A 19,940-nucleotide genomic window follows, 5' to 3' on the forward strand; every position below is an offset into this window, starting at 1 on the left:
ACTACTAGTAGAATCATAAGTAAGAACAACAATCACGAAATACCTCTAAACCAATTAGTTCGAATTTAATAATAATCAAAATCAATTCATGATATTGATTAATCCCCTAAGCCTTTCTTTCACTACAATGAGATTAAGGCATTACATCATTTTTTGCAATAATCTATGGATGAATAAAATGGATAGTGAAACAGAGTGTCGTACGAGGAATAAGACTTCGATAATGCTTATATAGCTATCAAGGAGAAAGCAATCACTATATTGCAAATGAATTTATAAGAAAATGAGAGAAAAGTACAGGTCAAAAATCCCTACTATAGGGCTCATTTGGTTGTAAAGGACTTCTCGACTTGAATCAATATATATATATATATATATATACCATTGTATGACATACATACATTCATATGTTTTCAAGGTTTCTTATACAATTAGACTGTACGTTAGGAAAATATATTGTTAAAACATACTATTCTTATATATTTTGAATTGAAATGAAAGATCTCTATAATTAGTCAAATGATTTTTTAGTTTATTACTGATAATACTTTAGTGTTCAATTGAAGTCACTTTATTAGTTGAAATGTTATGATATATATCTAAATATAAGCTGCGGATCCGGTGCTGATCAGGTCAGCATATCACGTAAAGGTAATCAATATATATTATCTACTATCATAGAATATTTATGATACAACGTATGTTATGTGATAATTCAACATATAATATTTTATAACACAACATATGTCATGTTATACAAAAAATATATATTGTATATTTTTATGTGATGTATTGACCTGATGCTGATTTGATTGGATCAGTACTTTATTCGCGCCCCTGAATATATTTAGTGTATACATCTTTGTAATTATGATAAATTTTTTTTTTTAATATTATTTATAGACATAATTAGGATACTATACGTTTAAATGTAATATTTGTTTTCCTATTCAAGACCTCAATCAATATCTAAGTAGGTAGTATACTTTTTATCTTTTTATCTTTTATTTTTTGCATAGTACGAGATTCAAAATTTAATTCCCATGAATGCCGAAGTACGTGTGTGTGTGGTAATTTTTATTTTATTTTTTAAAAAAAAGAGGTAAATCCTGACGCATATTTGTCATACATGGTTCGCCTAGTGTGAATTATCATATTTGTCTTTTTATCTTCGGGTAGCGGCTGCAGGTCCCACGTTATAAAAATAAATAAATAAACTGTTGAAACGTGACTTGGATTTAGCGGTCTACCCGACCTTAAACCAAAGCGAAAGGGCTGTTTCAATTGGCAGGGTTCCTTTTGGGCTTATCCTAATTAATAACAAATAGGCTTAGGGTTTAGGGTGTTTTGGGGTGCTTATAAATAGACAACTATGGTTCTTAGTCGGATGACACATTGTAAATCTCTGAATCAGTATAATAAAATCTCTCCGGTTCCTGCCCGTGGACGTAGGTTGACACACCGTCACCGAACCACGTAAAACCTCTGTGTTCTTTATTTGCTTTCTTTCTCGTTTTCTCATAACAAGTGGTATCAGAGCCATATCCCATTGATTGAAAATGTCCTCGTATAAATTTGATATGGAGAAGTTTAATGGGTCGAATGACTTCACGCTCTGGAAGGTCAAGATGAGGGCACTTCTGGTTCAACAAGGATGTGCGGCTGCGTTGGAGGGAGAAGACAAGTTTCCTAAAGACACGAAGGAGGAGGTAAATAAGGAGATTTTGGCAAGGGCTCATTCCGCGATCTTGCTGTCAGTTACTGATGAGGTGTTACGGGAGGTTGTAGATCAGACAACGGCTTTTGGATTATGGAATAAACTGTGTGAGAAGTACCAAAACAACTCCCTCACGAACAGGCTATATCAGAAGCAACGTCTTTACACCCTCCGGATGTCCGAAAGTACTCAGGTAAAGGATCATCTTGATACCTTTAACCGTATCATTCTTGATCTTCAAGGAGTTGAGGTTAAAGTAGATGATGAAGACCAAGCCCTAATTTTATTGTGTTCACTACCTGGTTCATATGAGAATTTTGTAGATACTATGCTATATGGTAGAACTACAATTTCTGTTAATGATGTGAAAGATGCCCTTATGTCCAAAGAATTGAAAAGAAAGGTTTCTCTGGAAGAGGGTTCTGGTTCAGGTCTGTTTGCAGGTAGGGGAAGACCACAGGAGAGGGGTAACGGGAATGGGAGGTCGCGTTCAAAATCAAAATCCTCTAGCAAAGTTAAGTGTTATCTTTGCAAGGAGAAAGGGCACGTTAAAAGGGATTGTCCACAAAAGAAGGGAAATACAAAAGTTGATTCTAGTAACAGTGGCAGCAGTGCTGCTGTGGTACAAGACAATTCTGATGATGGGGACTTTGGTGAAGTTCTGACAGCGTGTAGTGCTAGTACTGCTGACTCCTGGATTATGGATACTGGTGCTTCTCACCATATGACGTTCTCTCGTGATCTACTCACTTCTTTTAAGGAGTGGAATGGAACGGTGAAGTTAGGTGATGATGGGGTTCTAGCCATAAAAGGGAGCGGGGTAGTGCAGATAAAATTGCATGACGGTACTGTCAGGAAATTTGACTGTTGGTATGTTCCTGAACTCAGAAAGAATTTGATTTCTCTTGGCACCTTAGCCAAGAATGGTTTAAAATATCATGGTGAAGGTGAGTGGGTGAAAGTCCTGAAAGGTGCGCTGGTAATGATGAAGGGAAAACTGCAGCATGGAATTTATTTTCTACAGGGCAGTTCAGTGATGGGAACGGCGGCGGTATCTCAGTCCTTGGATAAACACGATGACAGGACAAATTTGTGGCACCGGCGATTAGGTCACATGAGTGAGCTAGGGTTGTCTGTGTTGAGCAAGCAGGGTTTATTTGGTGGAGATGTGATAGGTAAAATTCAATTCTGTGAGGCTTGTGTCAAAGGGAAGCAACGCAGGGTGAGGTTTAGTACCGGTCATCACACTTCAAAACAAATTCTGGAGTATGTTCATTCAGATCTATGGGGTCCCTCTCCGGTGAAATCGCAGGGCGGGTGTTCTTACTTTGTCACTTTCATAGATGATTATTCGAGAAAGGTCTGGTTGTACTTTCTAAAAACTAAAGATGAGGTGTTTGGGAAGTTCAAGGAGTGGAAGACCATGGTTGAAAAACGGACGGGTAAACAGGTCAAGACTCTAAGAACTGATAATGGGTTGGAGTTCTGCAACGCTCCATTTGATGATTTCTGCAAGAAAGAAGGTATAGTGAGGCACCGCACTGTACGACACACACCACAGCAAAATGGAGTTGCAGAGCGAATGAATCAAACCCTCATGGCGCGTGCTAGGTGTATGCGCATATTTGCTGGCTTGTCTAAGCAATTCTGGGCTGAAGCAGTAAACACTGCTAGCTATCTGGTTAATAGATCTCCATCAACTGCAATTGACTTAAAGACTCCTCAAGAGGTATGGTCCGGTAAACCCTCTGATTACTCTAATCTAAGAATATTTGGATGCCCTGCATACGCTCATGTGAATGATGGTAAGCTGGAGCCGAGGGCGGTAAAATGCATATTTCTAGGGTATGCAACAGGAGTAAAAGGTTATCGACTGTGGTGTACAGAAGGTAAAAATCCTGGTAAATTTCTTATTAGCAGAGATGTAACCTTTGATGAATCTGCTATGCTTGATCAGAGTAGAGGTTGTGAAAGTATTGCAGGTACAAAAGATTGTGGTGCTAACCAGAGGGTGGAGTTTGAGACTCCTGACAGAGTTGTGTTAGAGGAAAAGCAGCAGGATAATACTATTGATCAATCCGATCAACCAGATCAGTCAAAACCTCAAGGGAAACCGGTTGAGGGGGAAGCTGATGACGCTGGTACTGGGGTTGAAGATTCCATAGCAGCAAGAAAGGGAAAGAGAAATATTCAGAAACCAGCTAGGTTTGCAGGATGTGTCAATACGTGTGACATGGATTCTGTTGCTTATGCACTAGCGGTTGGTGATGATCTTGGCTCTGATGAGCCAAAGACATATAAAGAAGCTGTGGCGAGTAAAGATGCAGAAACCTGGATTATGGCAATGAATGAAGAGATGCAGTCTCTTGAAAAGAACAAGACTTGGGATCTTGTTGCACTACCAAAAGGGGTGAAGCCAGTGGGATGCAAGTGGGTCTTTAAAAGAAAGGAGGGAATTCCTGGTGTTGAACCTGCTAGGTTCAAGGCGAGACTGGTGGCAAAAGGGTTTTCACAGAAGGAAGGAATCGATTACCATGAAGTCTTTTCTCCTGTGGTGAAACACAAAACCATTCGGGTTCTTTTGGCAATGGTGGGTGCTTTTGATCTGGAGCTGGAGCAGCTTGATGTAAAAACAGCATTCCTTCATGGTAATCTAGAAGAACAGATTTACATGTCTCAACCGGAGGGGTTCTACAGTTCTAAAGGGGACCAGGTATGCTTGTTAAAGAAATCTCTGTATGGCTTGAAGCAGTCTCCGAGGCAATGGTACAAGAGATTTGACTCATTCATGGTGTCTAATGGTTATACTCGTAATCAGTTTGATAACTGTGTTTACTCGAAGAAAGTTTCTACTGATTCCTTTGTGTATCTGCTGTTGTATGTGGATGATATGTTAATTGCAGCTAAAAACATGGCTGTAATTAATGACTTGAAGGCTCTACTAAAGGGTGAGTTTGAGATGAAGGATTTGGGTGCGGCAAAGAAAATACTTGGTATGGAGATCTGGCGTGATAGAGAAGCAAGACGGTTATGGGTTTCTCAAGAAAAGTATATTGAGAAAGTTTTGCAGGCATTCTCTGTTGATCAGTCCAAACCGGTAAGTACCCCTTTGGCGGCACACTTTAAACTTGATCGAAGCACTATACCGGCTACAGATGAAGAGGTTAGTTACATGAAGACGGTTCCATATTCAAGTGCAGTTGGAAGTCTTATGTATGCGATGGTATGTACGAGACCGGATCTCGCTTATGCGGTTAGTGTGGTGAGCAGGTTTATGGCTAATCCGGGTAAAGCTCACTGGGGAGCTGTAAAGTGGATCTTGCGATATTTGAAAGGAGCGTCTGATATTTGTCTGGTATATGATGATAAAGGCCATGGTGATGGTCTTGTTGGCTATGCAGACTCTGATTACGGGGGTGACTTGGTGAAACGAAGATCACTAACTTGTTTTATCTTCACTTTGTTTGGATGTGCAGTCAGTTGGAAGTCTACTTTACAACCTACGGTTGCATTGTCGACGACTGAGGCGGAATACATGTCAATGACTGAAGGTATTAAGGAGGGTATCTGGTTACATGGTCTGGTGCAGAGTTTGGGTCTGAAGGTGGAGAAACCGGTGTTATTCTGTGATAGTCAAAGTGCTTTGAGTTTGGCTAAAAATCCAGTGTATCATGAGAGAACCAAACATATTGATGTAAGGTTGAATTTTATCCGTGATGTTCTGGAGGAAGACAAGTTTTCTATTCAGAAAATAGCTACAGAACACAATCCAGCTGATATGTTGACAAAGGCGCTACCGACGGAGAAGTTTGAGCACTGCTTGAACTTGGTGAATATTCGTAGGAGGTAAAGCCCTCTCGGGGCATCTGGCAGGAAGGAGACAACTGAGAGATACTGACGAACATTTGGCGGTTGGAGAAACTCCAAGTCAAGGTGGAGATTGTTGAAACGTGACTTGGATTTAGCGGTCTACCCGACCTTAAACCAAAGCGAAAGGGCTGTTTCAATTGGCAGGGTTCCTTTTGGGCTTATCCTAATTAATAACAAATAGGCTTAGGGTTTAGGGTGTTTTGGGGTGCTTATAAATAGACAACTATGGTTCTTAGTCGGATGACACATTGTAAATCTCTGAATCAGTATAATAAAATCTCTCCGGTTCCTGCCCGTGGACGTAGGTTGACACACCGTCACCGAACCACGTAAAACCTCTGTGTTCTTTATTTGCTTTCTTTCTCGTTTTCTCATAACATAAACCAATCTCACTTGTTAATTCTACATTTGTTGCTTTATTACCACTAAATGTCCTCCTATGGTTGTCTTGATCTTGATCATTAACATTGTATTCCACTAAATAGTTTTAAAAGTCATTAAAAGCCAATAATGATCACATTATCGACATTCGAAGTCATCCTATCCAAATCATTTGGTGGCTTTCCAAACTCTCGTGTACGAAAATGTAACAAAAATCAATTATCATTTATTGTATGTATCTATATATTTAAAAAAAAAAAAAAAAAAAAAAAAAACATGCAAATTAATTATTTAAAAATATATCAATCATTAATAATAATAAAACTCTATTATTTATATGTAAAATCCTCCAATGGTGATGGGTGATCTGATTACGACGATGAAAATGGGGATAAAATTTGAATGAATAAATAATAAAAAGAGTTTTTGGTAAAGAAACAAAATATTCATTCCGTTCCATTACAAAGTATCAATTTTTTCATTTTAGTTCATCCGATAATAAAGTATCTATTTCCTTTTTTTTTTTTTTTTATAGTAACTGTACTGTCTACTTAACATTACAAATACCCTTACAACTTACAATATATTATACAAATGTTATTACCTTTATATCATACATACTAATAAAGTTATTTTAGTCATTTCTACTTTATTCCTACTATATCCCAATATAATACTAATATTTCTAAAACCCCGTGCAAAAAGCAAATAAATACTTACTTACGGAGAGAGTAGTTCATTTTTAATTTTCTACTTTCAATTTTCTTCTACATTACAATAGTCCACTGTCACGAGAATAAATAATGTATTTTTATAAAACAATAATGAATATTGTGAAGTATGTATATTTAAAAGTTCGGTTAAAAGTTATTGGTGTGTTTGTTTGGGGTATTGGATTTTGAGTTGGGATTTGAATAGTAAAAATTTTGAATTTGAATAGTTGTATGATGTGACATAAATAGGTGTTGATGTGATATTTTGAATGTAAAATTGATTTTTAGTTTAATATAAAAAAAAATGAAAAATAGGTGTTTGATTTGATTTTTTTGGAGGAAAAAATTGGATGAATAATGTAAATCCAATCCAATCCCGTAAACAAACACACTTAGTTGATTAATATTTTAGTTATAACATTATGTACCAACGGTTTTAAAAATTAAAATATGTATTTAAATACTTTTAAAAATTATATTTCAATATTATATATTCGATATGTATATAATTTGTAAATTATATAATTTTATATAATATAAGTAAATGAAATTATAAATATTTAATTATGATTAATATAAATGAATTTTAACAAAAAATATGTATAAAAAATCTTTATCTTATTATAAATTTGTGCTACAATGTCGCATTATATTTACATTTTGTCTAAAATATACTATCATACAATAAAAATGTATACATAATAATATTTCAGTAAATTTATATTAATATGCAAATTATACACATATAAATTATCTCCTAAATATTTACACAGTAATTTATGATATTTTACTATAATGCAATATTTTTTAAGTATTTACTTACAATATTTACCAAATAAAAAAAAACAGCTAAAAAGCACATAAATAGAATAGTTCAAACTTCCAGCTGTTCTTTGTTGTTATTCAATTTATAAAATTCCTCCACCAATCATTTTTTATTTATATTCATATTTTAAGGTTGCTTTTTTGTGACAAATCAGATAAATTTATATTTGGGCCCATTTACAATTTTTTTAAAAATTTGATTTTTATTTTTTTTTTTAAAAAAAAAGATAATGGCTGATATGATAGTTGAGGTTAACTATACGTGTATTTTGAACGAAAATGTGTGTTAACTTTTCATTATAAATTATATTGAAAATATGTTTCATGTGATTATATATAATTTAAAATAAGAAATTTAATATATGTTACGCAACATGTTGAGTTAAATATGTTCATATGACTCCATAAATAATAATAATAATAATAATAATAATAATAATAATAATAAATATTCAACAGAAAATATTATTTTGAATTCATGCCAACTACCACATTATTGAAAGCTAATCCAAGCATTATTAAGTTATTTTAATAGGATTAGATTTGATCAAGAAATAATAAGACCAAATAGAATTTATCATATTTATCATGGGACCGAAATGTGTTCTCCCTTAAAGTTTTTAATTAAAAAAAAAAAAAAAAAAAACATATTTAACAATTTTTGTACCTATGAAAAACCAATGTCCATAAAATAATAATAATAATAATAATAAATAAAAAAAATTCATGAGCTTAACAAAAATGATGCAAATCGCAAACATGACAGTTCTATCGAAAAATATAAAAAGACTATACTCGCAATTTTGGGTAACAGGGCAATGAATCATATAACAAACCTTCGTACATTTATATTAAAACATCGATACTACAGGCATAACTTTTACCATTTCGTAGTTTCTACGATATCCATATTCATCAAGGTAGAGCTTAATTTTCAAAATAAACAACACATATATCAGACAAACATGTTACCAAAAGAAGACTCGGAACCCTATTTACATATAAGAAGCAAAATCCCGTCAAATTGGTTGCAACTTACAATCCCGGTTAACTTGGAATGAACAAGAACAGAGACTCCTAACTAGGCATAACAAGTAGATTTGTCGGTTGGCGAACCTAACAACCACAAGTTAGTGAATTTATTTCAATAATACCTTTATTCGGCGCATAACCAACTCCCAACGGATCATTACCATATTAATTCTCTGTCTAATCACACAAAATATCTAAGTCTGATGTTTGATTTAGTAAGCAGGACACTGGAGTAAATAGTGCCGTCATATGATAAACAATCAAATCCCGAACAAAAATCTAAGATTCTAATTTCTCAACAAAATTAATATAAAGCAGATTAATGTGAACAAAAGTACAAGACACCGCCAATGATATGTATGATAGATGCATCTGTGCTGCTTAGCTACCGAGTTTTTTTATCCACTGCTAAATAAAAGAGCAGTTGATAAGAACAATCGAGAAAAAAAAAAAAAAAAAAGAAATCCAATGCAAGGAACTACTTGAATAAATCTCAATAGAGCCCAACGCAATTTCAGTAAACCTATAGACAACTACAAATTATTGATATCATGCTTGAGAGGCATCGTGGGGCTATGAAGTCTCACTTGATTAAACTCATAGGATTTTCAGCAGGCGGACGTATAAATCAAATTCTAGACACGAAACCCATAAACATCTCAAGTGAATAGAGCCAAGCTACAGATCTAACTCATGTCAAGTAACTTTGTAAGTCAGCATGGTTACTGCATCTGATCTCATCTCACGCATGATCTAGATAAAATTCAAGAAAGAAACTCTCCAAGTAACAGACTGAATTGATAAATGTAAATGTGCATTTCGTAAAAACATGATAGAGCAACAGAACAGTTTTTCATCTAAAAGACAATAAAATTGTGCAAAATAGACATTCACGTATCTCAATTTAAGCTTAACAACAAAAGTCTAGCCGTCGCAAAATAGTGAAAATTACGGACATGACCCTTATGTGCAGCAACTTAGTACACTTACCAAATGTCTTCCTTGTCAATCTTATAGTGCTAAAATATTCTAGCTTTCAAGATTTATCAATTTACATATTTTAAACTTCGCGGAGTTTCATGGATTTCATATTTCAAATAAACTCTAGCAACTTAGTAAACTTTGGCTTTTGCATTTTCTCTGAGCTGGTATTTTTCATTGGGTAAAATGTATTTTACAAAGTCAGATAGAGTACACTAGCTTCGATTATAGCTTCTTTTAGGTTGGCTCTCTTATTGCAGCAGCTTATTTAGCTTTACCTCATTTAGTTCAAATATCTAGAGCTCGAGTTGGAAATAACTTCACAATGACAAGCTAAGCTCAACTAACGTTTATCTCGTGCCGAATGTGACACCCCGGCCCGCAAAACCACCCAAAGTCGGATGTGTCGGAATTAAACTGGCCCCACAAGTCAAGACAAGTACTTCTAGGGCGCTTCTGTCCTCAAATTACTTTAGAATTATTTCGGTAGGACTTCCGGAAAAAAAATATGCTTAAGTAATCTATTCAATTCATTTAACATCTAATCATCTTCAAATGATCTAATACCAGCTCACCACGCACGGGAGTTGGCCAAACAACGGCTCAACAACTCCGAGGTTATCCCACCAAAAATTTAAGCATGAAAACATTGAACTCTCTTACAAAAGGCAAACTATGAATAACTTCACCAAACAACGCAGACATTAAAACAAGACTCAAGCATGGCCATGGAAAATAAACAGAAGGAAAAAAAATGAGAAAACTTCAAAACAGACTAAAAATGCAAGTTAATCAACAAAAACGACCACAATAAACTCAAGTGTCAACAATCACTTCCACATTATTAAATAAAAGCAACCAAGTTTTAGAAGCTTGTCACAGAATACTAAAACTGTAAGTGGATCATAGAACGGAAATGCAAACAGAAATATCATCAATCGATAGCAAAAGAAGCAAAAATGTAGAGATCCTGTTAAGAATTACTTCTTCTTATATTTGGCGACCTCGCCTTCATTGGGGAAAAATCCCATGAGCCTACCGGCGGAATTCTGGTAAGCGTACATGAACCCTCCCATGGCGCCGATTAGACCTCCCGTCACCATCGACGGCCCCCTGATTCCAGGCTTAATTCCTAATCATTTTCGCGCACACCAAATGCATCACCATCTAATAGCAGTAAAAAGGAAAATAAAGAAAATCGAATCGATCGGTCAAAACCCTAATGCGCAGAAAGATGTGAATACCGGAGAGATAACCGACGACGATGGAAACTCCGGTGATGGTGCTGAATCGGAGGTAGTCGAGAGTATTGAAGTTGGCAACTGTCTTCGTGAACGGCGGATTCCGATCCACGACGGGGTACTCCGGCTTCGCCGACGCTGTGATGTCAGTGTTCATTTTTCTCCTCCTCTGCCCTTTCTGTATCTCTCTCTCAATGTATATTATATATACATTATTATTTGTTACTCCCTCCGTCAGTGTAATGTAATATAGCTAAAATATAATTAGTAATTAATTAAAAAATATATTAGTAAAAATAATTATAGATTAAGATAAATAAATAGTTTAATTAAATTAAAAAATTATAAAATTTAAAATTTTAAAAAATGCATAATTATCTTTCAAAAATAAAAAAAAATTATAAAATTTAAAATTTTAAAAAGTACATAATTATCTTTCAAAAATAAAAATGACAAATTATGTGGACAGACGAAAATAGAAAATATGGACAAATTATATGGAGAGACGAAAATAAAAAATATGGACAAATTATGTAGGAGCGATGGAGTAAAAACTACTACTTCCTCATTTCCGTAACAGGAGCACGTCCTACTTTTTTTTTTTAACGATATTTTCTAATATTAATATTATTTTAGTTTGTAGTAAAAAAAATTAAAATATCCTATTAGTGTTATAAAAATAATATAATATATTATGAATGATAAAGATATTGTATTAATAGATAGTATAATTATTATATTTAAAAAAATTACTTTATTTTAGAATGAATAAAACTAAAAAATAATATCCATTCTTAAAAAGAAGTATTATTATTTGTTTTTTTATTAAATATATATTTTTATTTAAATTATAAATATATATTCTTGTATAATCAATTTATATATAAAAATAAAAACTATTCCCTCATTCCCTTTTGAGAAGGGCTTTTTAGTTTTGTAATGGAGTTCCTTTAGGTTAGATTTACTTATTTTTGTAATTGTTTTTAATTAGTATTATGTTTTAATATAATAATTTTATATTTAAAGATCAAATATGTAAAAAATAAATGAGGGTCGGACAGAACTAGTAATATTTTACTTATTAATAGAAACGTTTAAAAGATTTTGAACCACTAATCTAACATCGTGTCACTGAATAGAGAATGAAAATTAATTCGTTTGGTAAAACATAGAATTCACTTAAAAAATATAGAGATGTACGAATGGATCAAATAATAATGATTAACAGGATAAAAAAAGTTTCAATAAATAAGAATTCATAAAAAATATTTTTGGTAATTTTTTTTAAAAAAAATCATAATTATATACGGTATTTTTTAAAATTATATTTTAGTACAATTTATTAAAAAATTATAAAAAAATAAATATTTTACCAATAAATTAAATTTAATTTTTGTAAAATTGTAATAATATAATTTTAAAAAAAATTATAAAAGTTAAATATTAAAAAAAAATAAAAGAAAATTTAAAAAATATATATACTACAACATCATTTCTCTCAATTTCTCTGTACCATAGTTTCGTCTAGAAAAAATTTGAAAAATTGATAAAATCTGATAACTTTTAGAGTGTGAACCCTCGATTCGCACGCAGAAATTATTGGATAGTAGCCATAAATTCGGCTTACGAGAGACAAATTAAAATGAATAAATAAATATTTTTATTTATTAAAATTTATTTATCTGACTCAATGAAAACATAAAAATAAAAAAGATTTATTTCTCAAATTCTATTTATCTAACTAACATAAATGAGACTATTTCTCTGGCCTCGTTACCAAACACACCCCTATTTCGTATAAAATCTAACAAAAATCATAACAAACACAACAACTTACATTTGTACCAAAACTGTACAATAATATAAATATCGGGTGCATTTTATAAATTGAAAAACAAAATACTGTGCAGACAGAGAGTAGAGAAGAATCGGGATTCGACTGCCGGTAGGGTTTATCGTCTTTCATCGATTCGAGAATGTCGGCGCCGGCGAGCACTCCGAAATCGGAGACGGGATCAGAAACAGAGAACACACCGAATCCAAATACTGACCTAACACCTCATTCGCTGGCTCCGACCGACAACACCTCGAGTCCTCCGCTTGTTTGCGTGCTTAAATTTGCGGGTGATTCGGCCGCCGGTGCTTTCATGGGCTCCATTTTCGGCTACGGTAACACCTTTGTTGCTTCTTTGTAGGTTTTTTTGTCTGTTAAGGCCTCGTGAACTGCTGTTTTATGTAATTCGCATCGCGTTTTCTACACGGTGGAACTTATGTTTGCAAGTGACTTTTACCTGCTTATGCAAAATTTTGTTACCTCTTTTGTATTATATAATTGTTTCGATTTGCTTCAGAAATGCAGGTATTTTAGTTTATAGTTTTCGGGATTTGTGGTATCAAAAAGCATCTCAATATATATTTTCGGAGAGATTACAATTGTTTTTAGTTGTCTGTGGAGAGATGCAGCATATAGTTTAGATTACCATTTTGTATGATTTGGAAGCTAGTTCTTATGTATTATGATGAACAAACAGCCTTGTTCGAGTGCAATAGGAAGGTTATTTACGATTTTAGTTTGAGTTTGTTGTTGGGTGCGGATGTCCACCAAATTGAGTGTATTGGAAATTCTGTTCGATCATAATTGCTGTGGTTGGTTCTTGCCCTATTTTTGGAGTTAAGTGTATTAGGTAGTGATGCAAAAGCCATTTTGAGGTGTTCTTTCATAGAATCACAGTTGAATAGTCTCTTGGATGGAGGTCTGTAATGTGATTAATTAAAATTTACCTTCAAGAGTCTTCTGGTAACAGGTTCTGGATTGGTTAAAAAGAAGGGTTTTAAAGGTTCCTTTACTGAGGCTGGATCTTCAGCCAAGGTGTGCCGCTCATTTGTTGCTCCTGAGTTGCCGTGTGCTCAATTCTTATGGGTTCTACTTTTGAAATCATCTTTGATACTGGATTTGTGAATCTTTTGCCTTCTGTGCAGACATTTGCAATTTTATCTGGAGTGCACAGTTTAGTTGTTTGCTTTTTAAAGCGATTGCGGGGAAAAGATGATGGTAAGTACCAAGTATTTTTATTTGAAAGAATATTCTTGGGTTACAACCTCTGCATATCTAACTTCCTATTTTCTTCAGTTATAAATGCTGGAGTTGCAGGATGCTGCACTGGCCTTGCTCTAAGCTTTCCAGGTATTTTTACTCTCTTCTCTAATACCCTCCTCCGCCAGGCCACACATTTTTTCTAATTGTATTACATCTTACACATTACTATCTTGGTATGTTTCTTTGCTTCTAAGTTTTTGTTTGTGTAAGAATGTATGATCTTACATGTTGTTCACTGCATTGGTATTATTTAAACACAGAAGGGGCAAAACTACCAAATCCCGGGTGAAATTATCCTATTACCAAACAATTTTTTCTCAATTGGTTACTAGCTATCAATGTTAAGTGACAAAATTTTCACACTCGCAGTCTAAATCTAGGTACACATGGTGACATTGATTGGTCAGAGCTACTTGAAAGCCCGATAGTTTATTAAGGGTGTGTTTGTTTGGAGGTTTGGATTTTGATGTTTATAGGGGAAAATTTTTGGATGAATAGTGGAATTTTCACAAAACCCCTCACACGAACACACCCTAAGATTGACCTTGGGCTTATATGAAATGAGTTGACTTGAGTTTGAGAAAATTTCAATTCAATTTAATACACGAGTAGCTCAATCAAATTGATTCAATATCCTATTGAATGACTTTTGTGCAATAGAAATTTTAAATTACAGATTATGCAGCTCAAAATCATGCTTAAGCTCAATCAATTCAAGTTTTAACTTAATAATTGTATTATATTAGCCGAGTACAAGCACGAAAAATACTTGAATCCATACAAGCTACTAAAACCAACTTGAGTTAAATAGATCCACATATGGAAAAAATTAATTAGGTTCGTTGAAATACATATGGATCCCGGGAAAAAGGATACCTGAATATTGGGCTTGCTAAACCAGTGCAAATACTATAGGAAATGGAACTTGATTCAATTTCAAAACCTCGAAACTTGGCTTGATTAGAAATTCCAGTTTCCTGTTATGCTGATATCTGAATATATTCCAACTCGAAACCATTAAACTGCAAACCCATATTTACAATGCTATTGATTCTCTCCTACAGGTGCACCACAGGCATTGCTCCAGAACTGTCTGACGTTCGGGGCATTCTCATTTATAATCGAAGGTCTCAACAAGCAACAACCGGCACTTGCGCTACCATTCTCTAAAGCTATCAATCTTCACCACCACCACCACCACCATGTGATTCCTCCTCTGTCACTCCCCCTGCCAAATCAACTAATGCAGTCCTGGTCGTCGTTTCTCCAATCCACAAGAAAATAAATAAGGCTAATGCATATATCTTTTGGTGAGTGCTTTTTTGGGTTTCACATCAAAACATCTAACTGTGCTAAACTCTGCTACTGATTTCTCGGAGAGCTTGTGATTTTTATAATACCCGGAGATGGTTTACACACGGTTGCTTCTTTACTGATTCCCGACTTACCTAGGCTTCTTGACTGGCTGATGTCTCCCTCCCCATATTTAACACAGGATTAATCAACTGGAGAGTGCTAATCATAGGCCTTGGATCAGTTCTTGCAAATAATAGGGTATCGTTTTACAGCCTTTGAGTTTTCAATTTGGTGGAGCCTCAAATTATGCAGGTGATGTTATGTTAATTTTAGCTTATGGATATTTTATGCAAAAGATGTTAAGGTTTTCATTTGCGCATGCTTTATGCTGATCTTTTACGGCTGAGGGATTTAGATGAGATCGAACACATAATAGCATCTCTGTCGATTTTAGATTTTAGATTTGAGATTTTATTTTATTTTAAAATAAAAAATAGATATTTGATCCACAATTTTAAATGAAAAATAGACAAGTGACTATATGGGATTGTAGTATATACGTTATTTTAGATGACTTTTTTTATTGTTAATAAGTTTATAAATTAATAATATATTTAATAAATATAAATTAATTTAATTAAAAATTTTAATTTTTAATTTTTTACTATTCACATTTTTTTTAATTTGTAACAAATATTTTTGTCTATATTTTATAAAAATGATTTTAAGTTAATAATAAATTAGTAAATATATATTTTTATTTATTTGTATTATATATATATAAATTATCTACAAATGATATATATCGTATATATTTTATTGAAATAATTTTAAAAATATTTAAAATATTATTAATAATATTTATATAAAAAATAATAAAATAATATTATAAATTATTACTAATAAATATTTTAGGCTGCGGCAAGTTAGGACTTGATCGAGGGATCAATTGACTCGCATCCTCGTCATAGATCAATTGATGTCTGACTTCCACGAAATGAAAACGGGCGGCATCGTCGCTCTTTAGTATTCGGAAGTGGAAAGCTTATCTTAAATATACAATTTAACTATTTTATCTACATTTAATAAATATTTTTATCTGTATTTATTTATACTTAAAACTTTTTTATTATTATTTTATAAAAAAATAAATATTTTTATTTATATTTAAAATTTAACATATTTTTATAAAATTAATTTAAATTAATTATAAATAAGTAAATTTACTTTTTTTTGTTTATATTATAATTTTATTATTTATAAAATGATATTCATATTAAAATATATTACAATATTATTTTAAAATTATTAATTATATAAAAAATAATAAAATAATATCATAATTTATTATTGTTACATAATTAAATATTATTTTTAAATATGATATTTTTAATAGAAAGTATCAATAGTATCCTTAATAAAAAATATCAATTATACTGAGATGAATAAAATATAAATTTAAATGAGTGAAGTTACTAATGTTTTGTTTTTTCAATAAAAATTTTTTAACTTATTTTTTTAAAAAAATTAATATATTACATAGACTATTTTTATATTACTTAAAAAATATTAAAACATAAAATAAATACACCCGAATTTCCCAATTTAAATATATCCCTTTTGATCTCAAATATGGGCTGTCTTATAAAGTTCTAAAACAAATAAACTTGTTAATTATGTAATTACAGCAAAGGACAGTGAGAAAGCCTACAAGGTTTCGCTGCAGATTGACCGGTTGAGGGTATAATTGTAATACTACATATCCTAGGGTTTCTACCTCAGCTATAAAAGCCTTTGTCTTCCTTGCTGCCAGCACCGGCGTTTCTGAGTTTGTGTTCGATTAAGAGCCTTTTCGGAGCCCTAAAACCCTCCGCCGACAATCATGGGTGAAATATCAGTCGGAGCTCCAAAAAAATTTGATACGTCAAGCTATATTGGTGATTGTTTTGTGTGATTGACGGGAATGGTGTCTGTGCGCAGGTATTTCTCGGGATTCCATGCACAAGAGGCGTGCCACTGGAGGAAAGAAGAAAGCATGGAGGAAGAAGAGAAAGTAAGTGTTGGTGTTGGTTTGTTGACGAGTTTGTTTTTTGCTTTCGTTATTTTATTTTAAGCAATCAGCGGCGATTGCGCTGTGTGAATCTTTACTGTTCTTTTGAGCGTATGCGTGATCTGCTTTGGTAATTAAAGCACATTGGTTTTATACAAAAGCGCGATGCAATTCTGTCTACTTATGTATGCGTCTGTGTGTATGTCGATTTTATTCCTTGATCATGGAAGAAGATTAGGTCATTCCCCTGAATTTGGTAAAAAAGATTTTGTCAAATCCTATTTCGCTTCTTTAATGTTTGTTTATGTCTGGAAATGTGGTTCATTTGACGAGTATTTTTATTTTGTTTTATGGATCAGAGTTATCTAAATGCATGCATGCAGTATTGTGGGTGCTAGCGCGGCAAAATATCTGAAATTCGAATATTCCGTTCCAACCAAACCAAAGTTTAAAATTTGGTTCAAAACTTCGGATTTTGAATTTTTTATTGGTTCGGATTGAAAATTTTCTATAATTTGGATTTTCGCAACAGTTGAAAATGCTAGCAAATTTGAAACATGTAATATATTAAACTTTAATAAATTATAATAAAAGTGTGTACATGTTGCATGTTTTGTAGGTTCTTATCTGGGGTTTTTGTATTAAATGTTTATTTTTTGATTTGTTTGATATTATTTGTTTCTTGATGAACCTATCTATCTTTTTGAAAAAAAATTAGATTTTTGAATATCTTACGTAATTTTGGATTTTTTTATTTGGTTCAATTGTTCAATTTGGATTTTGGGACAATTCAGTTTGGTTTGGATCAATCTTTTACAAAATTTTGAATTTTTGGATGAGTTTGGATTTGGACCATATATTTGAATACTCAACCCTAGTGCTACTGCCAGCATTGTTTTATTTATGAAATTATTATGTGTTTCCGACTGCTATTTGATTCTGCTTCTGTTGTTTAATGCTTGATTTGATTGTTGCCATTTAGGTATGAACTCGGTCGGCAGCCTGCAAACACAAAATTATCAAGCAACAAGACTGTACGCAGGGTTAGAGTTCGAGGAGGCAATGTGAAGTGGCGTGCCTTGAGGCTGGACACAGGAAATTACTCCTGGGGTAGTGAAGCTGTGACCCGAAAATCTCGTATTCTGGATGTTGTTTATAATGCATCCAATAATGAGTTGGTCCGGACCCAGACTTTGGTTAAAGGTGCTATTGTTCAAGTAGATGCAGCACCTTTTAAGCAGTGGTATGTTCAGCACTATGGAGTCGACATTGGCCGCAAGAAGAAGTCTGCTGCTAAAAAGGAAGGAGAGGTAAATAATACATTTTCCCTATTCCTTCGAACTTTGATTATGCAATTCTGCACATAATTCAAGATTCATATATGATTAAGGTCTTTAGTTTAGTTTATTTTATTTTAATTACAATATATATATATATTTTTCGTTTGTTTCACAATGAAGGAGAGCGAAGCTGCTGCTACGGAAGAAGAGAAAAAGAGCAACCATGTCCAAAGGAAGCTTGAAAAGCGACAAAAGGAGCGTACAATTGACCCGCACATTGAGGAACAATTCGGTGGCGGCCGTTTGTTAGCTGCTATTGCTTCACGCCCCGGTCAGTGTGGCCGTGCTGATGGGTACGTAATATCTTATCTAAACACAACTACGATCTATTTGAACAATTATAACTACAAGAATTCATATAATTGCTTGTAATTTGCTTTGCTTTTACGACTAAAATGGATGTTTGTTGCAGCTACATCTTAGAAGGAAAAGAGCTCGAGTTTTACATGAAGAAACTCCAAAGAAAGAAAGGCAAGGGTGCTAGCGGTGCCTAAACTTCCCGATGGATTTTCCATCGCCACACAAGGTTGGTCATGTTTCTATCAGTTTTGTTTTTGTTGCAACGCTAGAGATGAGTTGTTCTTTTTTTTCTCGAGTGTTTTGAACTATCGCCGATTTAATATCATCTATTCTTATATCATTGACAACCACCATCCATTAGGGTCTGTTTGGTACATAGAAATGAAGAAACATATCAATTATTTTTCATTCCTTATTTATGTCGAGAAATGTTAAGAATCGGTAATTGTGAGTTTGGATTCGTGTTGATCCGTTTATTATCGTGTTGGGTTCATGTCGACTTGTAATATAATTAAGTCGAGTTGAGAGCTCCAACCCTAATCCGATTCGCTTATTATCGTGTCGGGTTCGTATCAACTCGTATGAAGGGGTTGAAATCTTTGATCCAAATTTAATTATTTCGTGTCGAATTTGTGTCGGGTTGTCAGGTCGGGTCAATTTTGTCGGCTGCATATTTATAGTTAAAACTGCATAAATGGAGTTTGGATTAGAGATGGCTAAGTACACAATCCTGGCGCGGCGCGGATCCGGATTTGATATCCAAATAATTGAACCAGACTATCGGATCCATTGCCATCCCTGTTCCTTCTGTACCACTCAATCATAAATGACATGCTTTTTATTTATTTATTTTAATTAAAGCTTGATGGTATATAAAATTACTCTTTAGTCCCTGGGTAGTAATATAAAAAGCCAGTAGACTATTTATTTGTTTTTTTTTTAAAAAAAATGTCAAATTATAAATTTATTTTTATTCAACATGTTACTCCTTCTGTTCCGGGAAATTAGTCACTTTTTCTCTTTTAGTTGTCCTGCAAAATTAGTCACATTTTTTAATATAGGAAAAATTAGTACATATTAATTACAATTATAAATTT

General features: G+C 33.2%; 3 protein-coding genes across 4 annotated transcripts; 2 read left to right on the forward strand and 1 right to left on the reverse strand.

The window, feature by feature from the left end:
- Nucleotides 1–10,330: 10,330 nt before the first annotated feature.
- LOC127253346 (uncharacterized) lies at nucleotides 10,331–10,956 on the reverse strand. Its single transcript, XM_051277899.1, has 2 exons — nucleotides 10,764–10,956; nucleotides 10,331–10,651 (listed from the first exon to the last, which is right to left on the reverse strand). The coding sequence occupies exons 1-2, from the start codon at nucleotides 10,915–10,917 to the stop codon at nucleotides 10,500–10,502; spliced, it is 306 nt and encodes a 101-aa protein (XP_051133856.1). The 5' UTR covers nucleotides 10,918–10,956; the 3' UTR covers nucleotides 10,331–10,499.
- Nucleotides 10,957–12,642: 1,686 nt separating this feature from the next.
- On the forward strand, nucleotides 12,643–15,660 carry LOC127253364 (chloroplastic import inner membrane translocase subunit TIM22-2-like). The gene is made up of 6 exons (XM_051277926.1): nucleotides 12,643–12,929; nucleotides 13,565–13,629; nucleotides 13,740–13,812; nucleotides 13,891–13,944; nucleotides 14,922–15,167; nucleotides 15,353–15,660. Exons 1-5 carry the CDS (start codon nucleotides 12,737–12,739, stop codon nucleotides 15,140–15,142), a joined length of 606 nt encoding a protein of 201 aa, XP_051133883.1. The 5' UTR covers nucleotides 12,643–12,736; the 3' UTR covers nucleotides 15,143–15,167; nucleotides 15,353–15,660.
- A 1,181-nt stretch (nucleotides 15,661–16,841) lies between these two features.
- Nucleotides 16,842–19,691, forward strand: LOC127253363 (40S ribosomal protein S8-like). 2 transcript variants are annotated; one of them, XM_051277924.1, is made up of 6 exons: nucleotides 16,842–17,039; nucleotides 17,134–17,206; nucleotides 18,186–18,513; nucleotides 18,664–18,836; nucleotides 18,956–19,069; nucleotides 19,491–19,691. In XM_051277924.1, the coding sequence occupies exons 1-5, from the start codon at nucleotides 17,036–17,038 to the stop codon at nucleotides 19,035–19,037; spliced, it is 660 nt and encodes a 219-aa protein (XP_051133881.1). In that variant the 5' UTR covers nucleotides 16,842–17,035; the 3' UTR covers nucleotides 19,038–19,069; nucleotides 19,491–19,691. The 2 variants fall into 2 exon arrangements, with proteins under 2 accessions (XP_051133881.1, XP_051133880.1); XM_051277923.1 differs by lacking the exon at nucleotides 19,491–19,691 and having other exon boundaries at nucleotides 18,956–19,297.
- The last annotated feature ends 249 nt before the right edge of the window (nucleotides 19,692–19,940 follow it).

Source organism: Andrographis paniculata, unplaced genomic scaffold (genome assembly GCF_009805555.1).
Source record: "Andrographis paniculata isolate CXL003 unplaced genomic scaffold, ASM980555v1 Contig50END, whole genome shotgun sequence".
Taxonomy (NCBI): Eukaryota; Viridiplantae; Streptophyta; class Magnoliopsida; order Lamiales; family Acanthaceae; genus Andrographis; species Andrographis paniculata.

What these genes read in the sequence shown, in the direction of transcription:
- LOC127253346 (XM_051277899.1), bottom strand. Translation starts at nt 10,917, where the DNA reads ATGAACACTGACATCACAGCGTCGGCGAAGCCGGAGTACCCCGTCGTG. An exon ending in CGTCGTCGGTTATCTCTCCG is followed by an intron (nt 10,652 to 10,763) that starts GTATTCACATCT and finishes GAAAATGATTAG; the next exon opens with GAATTAAGCCTGGAATCAGG.
- LOC127253364 (XM_051277926.1), top strand. Translation starts at nt 12,737, where the DNA reads ATGTCGGCGCCGGCGAGCACTCCGAAATCGGAGACGGGATCAGAAACA. An exon ending in AGGCTGGATCTTCAGCCAAG is followed by an intron (nt 13,630 to 13,739) that starts GTGTGCCGCTCA and finishes CCTTCTGTGCAG; the next exon opens with ACATTTGCAATTTTATCTGG. An exon ending in CCTTGCTCTAAGCTTTCCAG is followed by an intron (nt 13,945 to 14,921) that starts GTATTTTTACTC and finishes TCTCTCCTACAG; the next exon opens with GTGCACCACAGGCATTGCTC.
- LOC127253363 (XM_051277924.1), top strand. An exon ending in GCATGGAGGAAGAAGAGAAA is followed by an intron (nt 17,207 to 18,185) that starts GTAAGTGTTGGT and finishes GTTGCCATTTAG; the next exon opens with GTATGAACTCGGTCGGCAGC. An exon ending in CTGCTAAAAAGGAAGGAGAG is followed by an intron (nt 18,514 to 18,663) that starts GTAAATAATACA and finishes TTCACAATGAAG; the next exon opens with GAGAGCGAAGCTGCTGCTAC.